We start from the raw sequence: 14,120 nt of genomic DNA, 5'->3' as shown, positions 1-14,120 counted from the left end.
ACAACATATACGTTACTCAAAACACCATAATATGCATTCAAGTCAAAACCGTCTCCTGGGGAGACGGCAAAGCTGCGCTTCTTTCCATTTTCACCTGACAACGAGTGGATTTGATTAATCACTTTCTGGATGTCTTCCTCTAATTTGATGGCATCGTCAGTAGTTTGGTCAGACTTTCTTTGTACTAACTTGGGTTGTGAATACACCTGCTTGACATCACATATGATTCCTGTAGTCAGAAAGAAAAGACATTTTTATTTCTGCTAGCCTACAGTGACAATTACGATAAAGTTGATCTTTTTGTGAAAACGCTACTGCACAACATATCAAGAATTGTGACACTTATCTCTAACTTCCATTTAACCAGGTATATTCCATTGCAGTTTGAAATATCTTTTGCAGATATGACAAGAAATATATTTTCCTTTTTGTATACAGACTTACTTATAAACATGTTCAAGTCCTACAACAGGCTCTTCTTTCTCATAACCAAGTTAATACATCTGTAACAGTTTATATTGACAATTTAGCTTTTCTTATCAAATACCGATCCAAAAAATCTTTACCATTGTTTTGTAGACAATGCAACCTGAAAGCTTTGTGAAATCTTATTTTGTACTTACCAAACATGATGCACAACATGCATGCAGCTGGTGTCGACCACATTGTAAGTGTCTTCAATCAAATGCAAGCAGGAAACCACTTGATATTAACAATAAATCCACTTTGTTTTATCCTGTTGATGTAGTAGAGATATTCAGCTGAGGCAGAAGAACAGGCTTCATATTGGTTAACAAGTCAGCATTCAACAAGTTGTCGCTCATCCTTCAAACTTGGTCTCTGCCCAGCAGGCCCGAGGTGATGATCCCTCTTACATGCCACTCCGCTCTGAAAGGCTGCAGGCTCCCCGCCTCCGTCTCTTCCTGTTACTCTACACCTGCTCTGACAGCAGCGTAATTAAGAACACCAGTAAATGGGGGAAAAAGTAGGTGCGAAATGAGGGCTGTGAAACACAGAAGGGATTTCGGCAACAGGACTGGCCATCAATGCTGAATTATTAATGGGGTGTGTTGATTAACTCCTGCGTCTGAAACCTGAATCCCGTCAAAGGAGTCAGAAGACACCCGACTGACTGCTGGCGGATTTACAAGACATCTGCTGCAAACACCGACGGACTACTTACGACGCACACAAAACATGTCAAAACCTCCCCAACAACAACCCCTTTAAATAGCATAGATTAATCCATTTAAACGTAGTGATTGTCATAGTAATCCATTTTAAATTGTTCCTACATTGGTTAGTTTTATCGGAAACCTCAAGTTTTGATCCCTTTCAAGCTACAAATGAATAGATGAACCAACTTTGTTTTTCTTCCTCTAAACCAGAGAGCCCTTTTCAACTAAAATCCATTAATTGTGCACTTACAACCAACTATTTATCTAAATCATTATTGAAGGAAAAGTTTGATGTCTGCAGTTAACAAACAGGCTGCTGTTCCACAAGCATCTGAAGGAGATCTAAATAAAGTGGCTCTTTATATCCACAGCAGTTATTTGACAAATATAAAACAGTTAAAATGACACAGTATAAACCGCGGTGAAAATGCTTAACAGCTAGGACTTTACAATATAAAAGGACCTACATTTTGTAACATTTTTATGCTACTCAAGCCAAGAGTGAGTAGGTCCCCAATATTTTCAGCAAAGATCTGGAAATAGATTGAGTGCTCCATCTCTTCAGCATAAATGTGAGCAACTTTAACATTACAATGAGACATTCCTCTTTTCTCCCATGAAGCGTCAGGAAATAAAAACAAAGGGCATGCAAGAGGTTTTTAACTTTAAAACTTTGTTTCAGAAATTCAATGTAACTGTATATACACTTTACAATATCATATAGCCTGGCGGCTAACAAAGATGTCTTAAAAACATTTTTAAATACATCTTAAGCACAAATAGCAATTCTTGCAAGTAAAATGGCTTTACGGATATTGAGGAAAAACAAAAAAAAAAAAAAAAAAAAAACCATTAACACGATTGCCCTTTTCTGCAGAAAAAGTGCCATGTTTAAAATTTAATTCAGGACTTTCCCACAAAGCAAGCGGTACTCTCTACATGCTAAGTTTAACAGTTCAGTGACATTGCGCTAAACTAAACATACAGATATTTGTAAGAAAACAAAAAAAAAACACTATCTGATGTAAAGTTAAATCGTCATTAATACATTTAAAAAGTAGATATGACATGCCTTTTGAAATCAAAAATACAAAAAGATTTTCCTTACTTTAAGGATTTTTTCAACATGAAGCTGCATGTATTGCACAACACTCAGTGTACAATAAACTGGTAATGCACATAAAAATGAGCTGGATTAAAAGTATCAAACGCCTCCCACCAATCCTCCAGAAACGAGCCTTGACTTATAATCACACATCAGAGGGGATGAGCACACCTGGGCTACATCGCACTCAAAGTGAGGCTGCATCGTGAAAGATGGAAGTCAGGACGGTGAGAGGTCATTTTGTGTGTGTGTGTGTGTGTGTGTGTGTGTGTGTGTGTGTGTGTGTGTGTGTGTGTGTGTGTGTGTGTGTGTGTGTGTGTGTGTGTGTGTGTGTGTGTGTGTGTGTGTGTGTGTGTGTGTGTGTGTGTGTGTGTGTGTGTGTGTGTGTGTGTGTGTGTGTGGGCATACCATGGTGGGACCTCAAGACACGTTTTCTCTTCCATGCACATTGTTCTTCCTTCCTCAACAACTGAAAAGCCGATAAAAGCTGCCACCAATCAATTTTGTTTGTTGATGTGGAGAGAACAAAACAAGGTATTTGGAGAGACACTCAAGACTTCACCCCATGTACAATTTACATTCATAGTCTGGACATGTGTACTCATAGCACTATGTTTGAGCAATCACCATTGTGCCCTGTAATAATTTGACTTTAATACAAACAAATTCTAATTTCTGGAGAGCTACTAACTTCAGGTGTCAAAAAATGAAAAAAGGCAAACACCGGTGAATGCTGAACAGATGGGAAACCATCTCTGAGCAGGACCGGTGTTGAGTAAACAGCAGGGATGGTTTGGGCAGGGTACAGCAGGATTCACCTGGCAAACCAATTATGGAGGGGGGGGGGGGGGGTAAAACTCAATGGCATCACAGTACGCAACACTTACGGCACACGGGGGGGGGGCTTTGAGGTCTGATTGTCTCTTTCCATCTAAGCATTTTGGGGGTTGAGAGCGCAGGAAATGCCATAGGGGGAGGTTATTGGGTGGGGGCACATGGCACTGTACAGGCAACTGAGACAAATCCAAACACTCACATTTGCTTAAAAAAAAAATTAATAAAAATGCACTTTGCTTCAAACTGAAAGAGGTTCAACGCATGCCAAATTGTCAGAGATTCAAGTCGACTCTTGAGGGTTTGGGAGATGACAGATGATAGTCAGGCATTTGAGCGTTCCGTCCCAGGTTTAGGCCTGGAAGGAATCCAACAAAACATCCACATTTCTGCCTACTGTTTGTCTCACGATTAAATAAATTAAGTTGAAACAAGAGTAAAACGTCAGTTTGTCCAATGTCGAGTGTCCAGGCTGATGTCAGGCAGAAACACATTCATATAGTTACCATTCTTAAAACACATTGCTTTAAACTGCACTAAAAACATAAGAAAAAAAACAAAAGCTTAAAAAGTACAAAGTAAAAAATATGAAACAGGTAGAGGAGCAGTCAGTGAAGCTGTGGCTGGTACAGGGTCTGGTCATAGACGTCTACCGTGGGTAGACTTCATGACACACCGGCAGAGATGTGCTACATTAGTCATAATGCTACTGACATAGCCATCAAATTACACATTACAACTGAAAGAAACAGAGCTCTTTAGCCCGAATACTTGATTAGGAGTTAAAGACAATACTGATTATAGACAAATGAAAATTACTATTAAAGGGCAATGTTGACAAATCACTTTGAAAATAAATGCCCTCAAACCGTTACAATATGTGAGATTTACAGGTAAGGAGAGTCTTAATCCTAACATTTAAATAAGGAGCCATGTGTCCACAATGATGCCAACACATCAAATTACACCTCCATCTGTAAGAATGAGAACAAACTATACTTTAAGTCCAGGTACAATTAAATTGTGTTTGACTATGCAGTGGACTGTCATTAATATGCACCCATGTTCTCCTAATAGGAAAAAGGCTTACAATAAAAACTTACAAGATCCTTTTAAAACATCGTATCTTACAAACAGAAGTAAAACATTTTGAAAAGCTATCTCTCTTTTTTTTTTTTTTTTTTTTTTTAAACAATAACACCAGTTTTACCAGAAAAAAACTGCAACCAACAATAGAAACTTGACTCAGCTACGGAGGAATGCATATGATTTTAAAGGCTACAGATTGTAGGTTTGTCAAACACCAAATCAGTGTGAGTGTGTGTGTAGGAGTCAACATACACACATGCACAGGTTACAGGCCAGTCATTCCTGCTGAAAATGGTCTGCAGCCAGAGTGTGGTTATTCGTCAGTGTCAACAGCGTGAGCACCAGGGGTTGTTTTGGGTTTAGGGACTCAGTCGGGGAGTTCCTCTTTACCAGGTTGCATTTTCATATCCACTTAACCAGCACCAAGACTTCCCAATCTAGTGTGGAGGAGACATCCGGCTCCACAGCTGGAGAGTCAGTCAGTCAAAAACCAAAAAGGAGTTCATCTGGGCTTGTTCATAGCATGTGTAATTTCATCGGAACATTTAAAAAATTTCACCCAGATTTTAAAAAAAATGTTTTACTTTTCAAGTTTTTTTTTGAAAGCAACAGTGGGTTTAAAAAACAAAAACAAGGCTAACATTTTAACAGTAATGGCAATGTTGTAGTTTGTAATCCAAAGAGGGCCTTTTTACACGCATGTTGTTCTTTCAGTCTTTTCATGTTGTCCCGTTCTGAGACTGATCAGTTCAATCAGGGGGCAACAAGTCGTGGAGCCTGAACCTCTCCCGAACATGCGGCCGCACATCCTCATTCTGACCGGATCAGCCGGGGGGGAGATTAAAGAACAAGTTAGATTCACTGAAACAGTAAAATATTACTCTGATGAAGGGATTGGTATCTTTAATTTAAAATCGATACTACTACTACTCCTCACTGGTTCGCTTTTTATTGATACTCTTATCAGTTATTTTTTATTACTAGAACAGGATTAGAATTATATTTTAAATATAACTAAATGTTTCTAGAGCAGCAACAGACAACATACAGTAGCAAAGTTAGCATTTAAACTCAATACCTTACTGTAAAATAATGAAATAATATTGTTTATAAAGAAGGAAGAACACACATCAGTTAGTATTAGTCATTCCTCCTCCCTCTGCCTGTAGGTGACGCTGCTAGAGGGAGGAGGGGCTGCTTTTTTCTCAGCCAGTAAAAAAGTATACAAGATTTTTAAGACTAAGGTAAGCATTTAGAATACATACTGTACAGACAGCTTGTTTGAGCCATTGGTGGATGAGAGTGTGTGGACAGAGCAGATTGAAATATCGCTTTTCTACATGTGAACAGACGTATGCTTGTTGAACACATTTGCCGTTTACTCACAAAAGTTTTAGAGCACTTAAAGTAAAACATATTTGTCATAGTTATCTTCACTTAACCGTCATCTCTCTGATCTGCTGTCTTCTCTGTGTGAGGGAGTGAGTGAGTGAGTGAGTAGTTAGAAGAGCTCAAACCCGATACAGAGAGCAGATAAGATGCGCGGTGCAGCCCAATAATAAATTACAACAAAACAGAAAAAGAACAGATAACGTTGTAGCTTATTAATAATCTGGTCTTCAATAATGTAGCAGTTACAATATGTCTGACAGTAGTTATTGAACATTAGGACATCTTACCATCTCAACCAACTTCTCCAGGAAGGGCACCAGCTTCAGCAGCTCATTGTCATTCTTGTCCATGAACCAGCTCTCTATGGGAATCCCATTGGACAACTGTCGGAATCAAAAACAGAAATATTGAACAAATGTTCAGGTGCGCACTGTAAGGCGCACCGGATTATAAGGCACACCTTCAATGAATGGCCTATTTTAGAACTGTTTTATATATAGGGCGCACCGGATTATAAGGCGCATAGAATAGAAGCTACTACAGTCAAACGTTTGACTGGGGTTGCGTTATGCATCCACTAGATGGAGCTGTGCTAAAGGGAATGTCAACAAAACAGTCAGATAAATCATTCAGTCAAACTTTATTGATTTTTGATTTCATTCACAATACGGTAACTTAAACGTAGAGGGGAACTTTTCCCTGATTCAGTAAACACGTAAAAGAAACAGTCCGATACCACTAAATCAAACGTTAGTGCATTCACAATATAGTAACTCTCGAGCGGTGTTTACCGCTATTACTTCGGCGACGCCCCTGACTACGGTAGCCGTAATGCTGCAAGCGGTGCGGCTTTGTAGTTTACCAGTCGTACTGAAACATTTTGACAGAGCGCCGTGTACAACCAGTATGGATCAACCAATTAACCAATTGATCCATATATAAAGCGCTCCGGATTACAAGGCGCACTGTCGTTTTTTGAGAAAATTAAAGGCTTTTGTCGTTTGTTTGGCAGCAATTAATCAGAGCAGAACATGCCAATGTCGGGAACAAATAAAAACCATCTGCTTGTTTGCAATGAAGGAAAAGTGGAGCTGTATTTATATAGAAGCTCCATATTGTTTGCATCAATGACGTGGACGAGTGTTATGAAATGTATACATTTATTTTAATTTCTTTGGTTGACTACAATGACAGTTAGCACTACTTGAACCAGAAAACCCCCAGTGTTATATTTTGTTACGGTGTTCACCTGATATGCAAAGGCTTGCGGTGAATTGTCAATGATGATCGTCTTTGACAGGTCTCTGCCCAAGATGTTGAGGTCCTTGATGTAGTTTCCCTGGACACAGACACAATGCTCACGAAACAACCTGTGTCTACAGTTACAGTTTGGAATGAAAGGAAAGAGGGAGGAGAAAAAAAAAAAAAAAAAAAATGTCAATCAGTGACAAGGTCAGAGCAATAAATAATTTAGAAAAACCACAACACCGACACCTCAACAGCAGCATATGCCAACGGTTCCGCATAGCATTTAGAGCTCTTTTTATTCAGGCTCCCATCAGCTTTTGAGTTTGTTGTGCAATTATAAACAGACTAAAACACATCGTACCTTACTAGCTGCTTTTTAGGATCCAAGATGTTGAGCAGTTTGTCTGCATACACCTTTTTAGAGGCTGTAAAAAGGATGATCTAGGAAAGGAGAAACGTAAAGCTCATTTTTGTTTCAAAGCCGATTCATTGATAGGATTTATTTAAAAAAAAGGAGTAGTCAGGTTATATTTACCTCATAGATTTGAGACATGCGTTCCAGAAACTCTCTAAAGAACGGCCTCAAGCGCACATACACCTGCATGACAAACCACAGGGAAGCAAACCGTCATGATCAACAACATTTGTTTGATCAAAATAGTGTTCATTGTGGTTTGTCTATTGAATTGGACAGTTCTCCCACTGTATGATACGCTTGTCCGTCTTTGCATGTACACCTTCCTTAAAAGAAGGCTTTTTTTTTTTACAAATGATACTTTTCCCCCCTCTAGTGGCATCATGAAATAAAGGCGTGGGAAACATTCCAACAGTACGTACCTGGTAAATGACATCTTGAAAGAGGACAGGAAAGGTAAGTGCTGCATCCTCTAACTCATTTAAACTGCAGTGAACCAACGTTTCATCCTAATGAACACAACAGAGAAAATACTAGGAAACTCTCTTACATGAAGGAATACATGACTTGTTATTGTATTATTATACTGACCAGGTCAAGGACCAGAGAGAATTCAGGCGTGCTGCGTGTTTTCAGTGGCAAAGCTGGCTTACGAGTGAGCTGCTCTTCTGTCAGTGGAGGGACGTGCTTGATGAAGAAATATCTACAAATCAAAACATCAGACATACTTTAAAGTCAAGTAGAACAAATTTTAACGACAATATTCAAACCAAAAGTGGAATATTTTGTCAGTCACGCTGCTGGCTTTATTGCAGTGTTGTAGGGTCGGGGGTCAGGTCGGTGGTCTGGATATCATTTCCCTCACCATGCTACAAACAATGCTCCCATTTGCAGGGAGTAACTTTTGTCACACCCCTAGCTGACCCCTAATGCTTGGTTAAATGATCCCAACAGCCTGTGCTCTCAAAATATCAGCGTTCCGGTCTTGTTGTAAATTCTGTTCAATGTAGTCTGCAATCATTAAATGCGTAGTTTTATAGCCAGTGTTTTACTCACGGGTCAAAGACTTCCCAGTCTTCCTCATAGGTTGCCTCTGTTGGTACTGGAGCAGGCGGAGAGTCCACATATGCCATATCTGGACTGGAGCCTGGAGCTTGGACAACAAAAGGAACAAAATGTTATAAAAGAACAAGATGAGAAACAGAAACAAATATTATTACCTCAACGTTTCAGAACCACATTTTCTTGGCTGCGATATCTACCTGTGAGAGGTGGAAGGTCAGCATCAGCACAGAGCTCTCCATCCCTCGCTGCGGGAGAAACCTCTGGGATGTGAGGAGGTCGCATAGGTGGCAGCTGTGATACACTAGAGTAGAAGTTAGTGGTGGCACACAGTTCCTGTGTGGATGTGGCTGTGCTGGTGGGCGTCTCCACGGCTTGCTCTATGTCCAGCTGCTTGACTATCTCCTCAGCCTCCAAGGCCTGGTCCGGGGAGTCTGAGCCAGTAGAGGCTGGACAACAAATACAGAGGCATTTTAGCTGTATACTATCCTGACATAACTGACACAAAAGACTCAGGGCTGGGTATTGGTACTCACTACCTTTAAGGTATCGACTGAAATAAGCCAGTACCAAGTAGTATTGACAGTGAAGTGATAGCAGTGACCGCTGTATATGTCCAGCAGCAATTAGCTAGCCAGTGGGACACACACAGCTTCCATTCAAATGATGGGTATCGAATTAAGTACTCTGTTGGTAGCAGTATCACTTGATCCCAGGGTATACCAGTACCAGAGTGCTGGTATTGGTCCTGGAATCGTAATTTCTTTAACAATAGCCAGCCCTACAAAAGACATTCATCAACACTATGATAAAAACATGTTCGAGTACATACATACTATAGGTTTGAGCATGATGCTTGCAATGAGTCAAACAGGCTACCTCAGGTCTGCATACCATTTTTAGCTGGTGAGAAAAAGTTGAAAACAGGGGAAAAGATGGTCCCTAGAAGGGTGGTTCTGGGAGGGCTTGTGGGCAGTTCAACAGCTGTCGTCTCCTCCACGCTGCCATTGGGCTTCTCCTTACTTCTGTCATGATTGGTTGCCTCTGCATGGGAGAAGTGACGCGAGTTTTAAGAGAACCGACAGAGACAAGTGGAAAATAAAGACCAGGTATTAGTGGTTTTGTTTGAGTGCAACTCACGTCCATTCAGGGAGCCTCTCCGGCCAACCCTGCTGATAGTCCTGCGGGGGGTGTTGGTGTTTGGGGCTGTAGAGGTGATGAGGTTATTGTCCACATCACAGTGGAGGCGTGTCTTCTTGGCTGGGCTCTCCTGCTGCACCTTAAGGAGACAAGAAATCATGCAGTGAATAGTTGTATTTAAATAAAAACAGTCAGGGCTGTCTCTGATGAAAGTAGTAAAGCGTCGTGATAACTTTGGTCGTCAATCCAAAAATAATGGTGGTCCTAGATCACACAGACACATCCACTAATGGCTGATTGGAGAATTCAGTGACCAAAGAAAGTCTGTTTCTGACTAAATTCTCAGTGTAACTGCTGCTATGACCTATGCCTACTAAACAACTAATCTGAAGCATGAAATGATGCAGACCACATTGGCAGATGCAACTATACAAGTAGGATTTGTCCAAGTGCAACAACAACAACAAAAAAAAGATATAGCCCGACCCTTTCTACATTTTCAAAACATGAGTGGTGCTTTTCCCTGTTTACATCTTTTATTATACCCATCTTGCGTGGTGTGATGCACAATGAACCTACGAGATCACAGTTGATTTATCGTGTATGGAGACCATGAGATATAAATAATCAAAAAGTAATATATTTTTTGTACTTTACTCTTGTGAAATTTACACAATAAATAAAGTTTTTTTTTCCTTAAATTAAGACTTAATGAAGAAATAATGGTCCAGGGAGGACCATAAAATTACAATATCATTTAAAAATACAGTCTCTTTCCAAAAGGAAAACATGTTTTTAGCAGGATTGACTTCTCCACTTGTTACTGCCTCTTGTTCCTGCACACCAACTCTGTGAGCCAGAAGCTAAAATTAGAACAGAGTCCAAGTTCTCAGACAAGCTGCTGCATTCCTCCGATATTTCTTAGGAAACGTGACACTCTACACCAAGAAACACTGTATTTAACTCGGCTACCTGGAGAGCACAGTGCTAAATACGGTTTTGAAACAGAAAAGTGCTAGAAAGCTTAAGTTCACTGTTAAACCACACACACTGAGGAGACAATATGACAATGGTCCAAGGAGCACCACACTCATTTACATTGAAGTGAAAATCAGGATCATTTGATGTGATCAATGAGGTAGTTACCTTAACTGCATTTCCTCTGATGAACTTCTTGATGGTGGAGAACAAGCCCCTCCCACCACTAGTGGGCGTGTCCTCTTCTACTTCAGAATGCCTCCGCTTGGTACGGGACGGACGGCTTGCCAGACTGGGGTTCGGCTGCTGAGACGCCTTACGCATTCTCAGCCTCATTGTTTTAGCAGTCACATGTAAAACTGTTGACACACACACACACACACACACACACACAAAAAGATTTCAGACAGGGAAATATGGCAGATACAGAGAGAAGAACTCAATATGACTGTACAGTCAAGGAAACAAATTTAAGCAAATGCTCAAGTGTAAAGGGGGACAAACAGTCAACTGTTAGCAATGAGTCTGTGGGATGTTTCTATCTGTAGTGGAGTATTAACTGCCTTTTTCTGCTAACATCTGGATGCATTCAAGATCCCATTTCACTTGCATCACGGCAGCCACAGCTGGCTTTACTTCCATTTGTACAGTAACATTTTTATTTTTTTATTCTAGACACAAATTAGCTACGTTTATACAAAATACGGTGATTGAAAATCTAAATATGGACAAAGATTTTTTTAAATTTACCCAATCCGATCTGGTTTCAGCTCAGATTGGGGACATTTAAAAATCTATCTGAAGGAAAGTATTTCCTTATTCCTTAAGCTGAGGAATGTAATTGCTCAGAGTATGCACAAGGAAAGTTTCAAAACTATTCACAGTGAGGATGAATTGTCTGTTAGTCAAGCATGCCCGCCCTTTGCGCTTATGTAACAGCAGCTGGCTGAAAATGTGTCTGGACATATCCACAATCTGTCAGGAACCTTAAGCACGCAATAGCACCATCTTGACATACTGTAAATGTCCCTCACCACATCTGTTTCACATTTACACAGCGGTGTACTGTATCCATGAACACACCAGAGGTGTATGCGCTGTTGCTTAATCATGCCTGCACAGAAACACCAACAGGCGCTTTAACAGCTTCAGAGTACATGGTAACATTAAAGTAACAGGCAGGAAAATGGGACAAGCCAGAAATTTTATTTACATTAATGTCAATGTACTAGTTTGAGAAGAATACACTCCCTGTTATAGCGTCCAACATAGCCCTCAGATTTAACATTTTTCCTGATTAGGGCGTGCGACAAAAAAAAAAAAAAAAAAAAAACGTTTGCTACACTAAAACATTTATCAAGGAGATGTTTTATAACTCAAGTTGAAAATTATAATCAAATTAATATTCATGATTCTCTGAGATACATTTTGTATTTTCTAAAACTATGTGTACTTTTGAGATTTAAATGCTGATTAAGCCAGAGTGTACCCCTGAGCTTTAATCCGTCTGATATTGACTTGGTTAAGCTGCTTTTTTAAGAGATCAGACTTTAAAAACTTGTGAGTACAACTTTAGGCTTTCATCCATTTTGCAGCTAAATTGCGTATTGTAAAATAGTCTGCCAATGTTTAACATTCCATTAAAACCACCTGTTATTTGTAATTAGCATTTTTATGTTCACTGCCCACCAAACAACCTCTTTATATAATACATTTTTGTTTACAAAATGTGTTCACATTGCCCCTGTAATGTGATCATATATAAACATTTGTTTTATGTTTGTTTCTGAAAATACGACATTGTGCATATTGAGTGTACTAAAATAAGTCTTCGTATTTACTGTCTCTTTTCTTACTCGTCTACATTGTAAATGTTGATATGCACAACACATATTGTTTTCCTGCTTTTGGTTTATCAAAATAAAAAAATAAAGTGCCCGTTATATTTACAGTTTCATTAAATCTCGCCACAGTCTGCATGGCAACAACGCCGGGGCTGCTAAACATCCACCTCTCTAGGAACTCACCCACTAACCAAGGATCACGCATAGCTAGGTACGAGCCAGTGAGCGGGAAATAAGAACATGCATGAGACCGTATGAGCGAGCTAGCACACTCTAGCCATGGACACTCAGCGGAGAAACAAGCAGGGCCTCGCTTGTTAGACAGTCCGTCTCCTCCGCACAAATTACGCCGAAACGAAGGTTGGCTCACTGGCTTGGAAAGTGGCTTAAGCATATACGAACACAAAAATACATGCAGATGACACCTTTGGTCCACTTGCCTCAGTCATGCCCAAATCTACGTGTAAAAGATGCACACAACAATCACGGTCAGCTTCGCAGCTAATATAGTAGCTAGCTCAGCTAACGTCACCTAAACGCTTTTGACCTGGTCGTGTGAAACGTTTCGGGAGTAGTGAAGGTGTGCAACATACATTTGCAGAAAGCAATGATTATGTTAACATCGTCCGACTTAACGTGTAGCGCCTAAAGCTGATGTCAACATCAACGTTACATTGTACATACAACTCGGCGGCGTTAGCATTTCAACAAGGCGTTAGCATCGTTAATCAAAACAGCTAAAACGTTACCCTAAGCGAATATGGTAACGTTATCGAAGTTAACCGTTAATCACGTCGACGTTATCTTCAGCAAACTATTCAGTTGATGAGACTTCAGTCATCAGATAAAGTTACACGGAGGCGTATAGCTCAACGCACTTTAGAAGGATATCAAAAAGGAAAAGACAGTGTTAGCTAATGTTAGCTTAAGTAAACCTACCGTTAGTTCCGTTGTGGAATGTCAATTTGAACGTTAGCCTCAATGGAAGCTAACTAACCCTGACCGTCGTTAACACTAAGTTACGGTTTCAGTGTTTCAACAAGATGTACACTTGCACACTTAATGAGGAACACTCCTGTGGTTATTTATTGAATCGCATAGTTAAAATGAGAGTCAAAATGAACTACGCTGTCGGGTTTACCAGTAATTAGCCAGGTCCGTGGGAGGCCGCATTTTAGCTTTGCCATAGCTATGTACGATAACTTAGCTTAGCAGCGCTAGCTTAGCGTCAACCCTACTTAGCCTTCTTGAAACACTGCTTCGGGCAAACAGATGTACACAGAATGAAGGGAAATGTGTATCCTGTCGTTAGCCAATATTACAGAAACCGCACGCCAAAGGAGAAAAAATAACGAACAAGGTTGGTTAACCGACTTACTGTACAGCTATCTGCAGTGTCTGGCGATAACGACTCAACACCGATTCACCATCACATCTGACTGGCAGTGCTTCTTTTCTTGATCTGATCCGACTTTTTCTGTAAAGCTGCTCAAGGGCCGTCTCCGAAACGACTCATCGTTGTGTTGCCAGGCGCCATTTCCCGCCTCTGCTCAGTCTCTTGAAGGCAGATACCCGGATGTGACACAGACACACCCCCTTACCTCTGATCAACACCAGGCAGTCTGCAGCGAACACTACCCACCACGTGCCTCTTTCCTCTCTTTTGATTAAGACGGAGGACCCGTGTATGTGGTGGTAAATGAGTGAATGTTCAAAAGGTCAACAATCGATCGGGTATGCATGCATTTCTGACTGAATACCCCCAACATGTTTTATAATCACTGTAAGAGAAGCACAGGCCATTGTAATTATGAACTAAAGACATTCAGCAACCA

At 40.3% G+C, this 14,120-nt stretch overlaps 1 protein-coding gene across 1 annotated transcript; it reads right to left on the bottom strand.

The window, feature by feature from the left end:
- Positions 1–1,832: 1,832 nt before the first annotated feature.
- Positions 1,833–13,950, bottom strand: ctdspl2b (CTD (carboxy-terminal domain, RNA polymerase II, polypeptide A) small phosphatase like 2b). Its single transcript, XM_068730584.1, has 13 exons — positions 13,664–13,950; positions 10,610–10,800; positions 9,464–9,602; positions 9,218–9,367; positions 8,524–8,772; positions 8,318–8,414; positions 7,853–7,964; positions 7,684–7,770; positions 7,382–7,444; positions 7,208–7,287; positions 6,848–6,974; positions 5,886–5,981; positions 1,833–5,021 (listed from the first exon to the last, which is right to left on the bottom strand). The coding sequence occupies exons 2-13, from the start codon at positions 10,775–10,777 to the stop codon at positions 4,956–4,958; spliced, it is 1,434 nt and encodes a 477-aa protein (XP_068586685.1). The 5' UTR covers positions 10,778–10,800; positions 13,664–13,950; the 3' UTR covers positions 1,833–4,955.
- Between the last annotated feature and the right edge of the window lie 170 nt (positions 13,951–14,120).

The sequence above is a fragment of the Cebidichthys violaceus genome, unplaced genomic scaffold (genome assembly GCF_023349555.1).
Source record: "Cebidichthys violaceus isolate CVI_PGR_0920_01 unplaced genomic scaffold, fCebVio1.0.p SCAF_5, whole genome shotgun sequence".
NCBI lineage: Eukaryota > Metazoa > Chordata > Actinopteri > Perciformes > Stichaeidae > Cebidichthys > Cebidichthys violaceus.
Note: the sequence above shows the minus strand (reverse complement) of the source record. Positions and strands in the feature narration are given on the sequence as shown.

Bases quoted from the DNA above. Each gene is read 5' to 3' on its own strand.
- ctdspl2b (XM_068730584.1), bottom strand. From the start codon at position 10,777: ATGAGGCTGAGAATGCGTAAGGCGTCTCAGCAGCCGAACCCCAGTCTG. The intron at 7,771-7,852 runs GTCAGTATAATA...TGTGTTCATTAG, and splicing joins TCTCTCTGGTCCTTGACCTG to GATGAAACGTTGGTTCACTG. The intron at 7,288-7,381 runs GTAAATATAACC...CTCCTTTCCTAG, and splicing joins GCATGTCTCAAATCTATGAG to ATCATCCTTTTTACAGCCTC.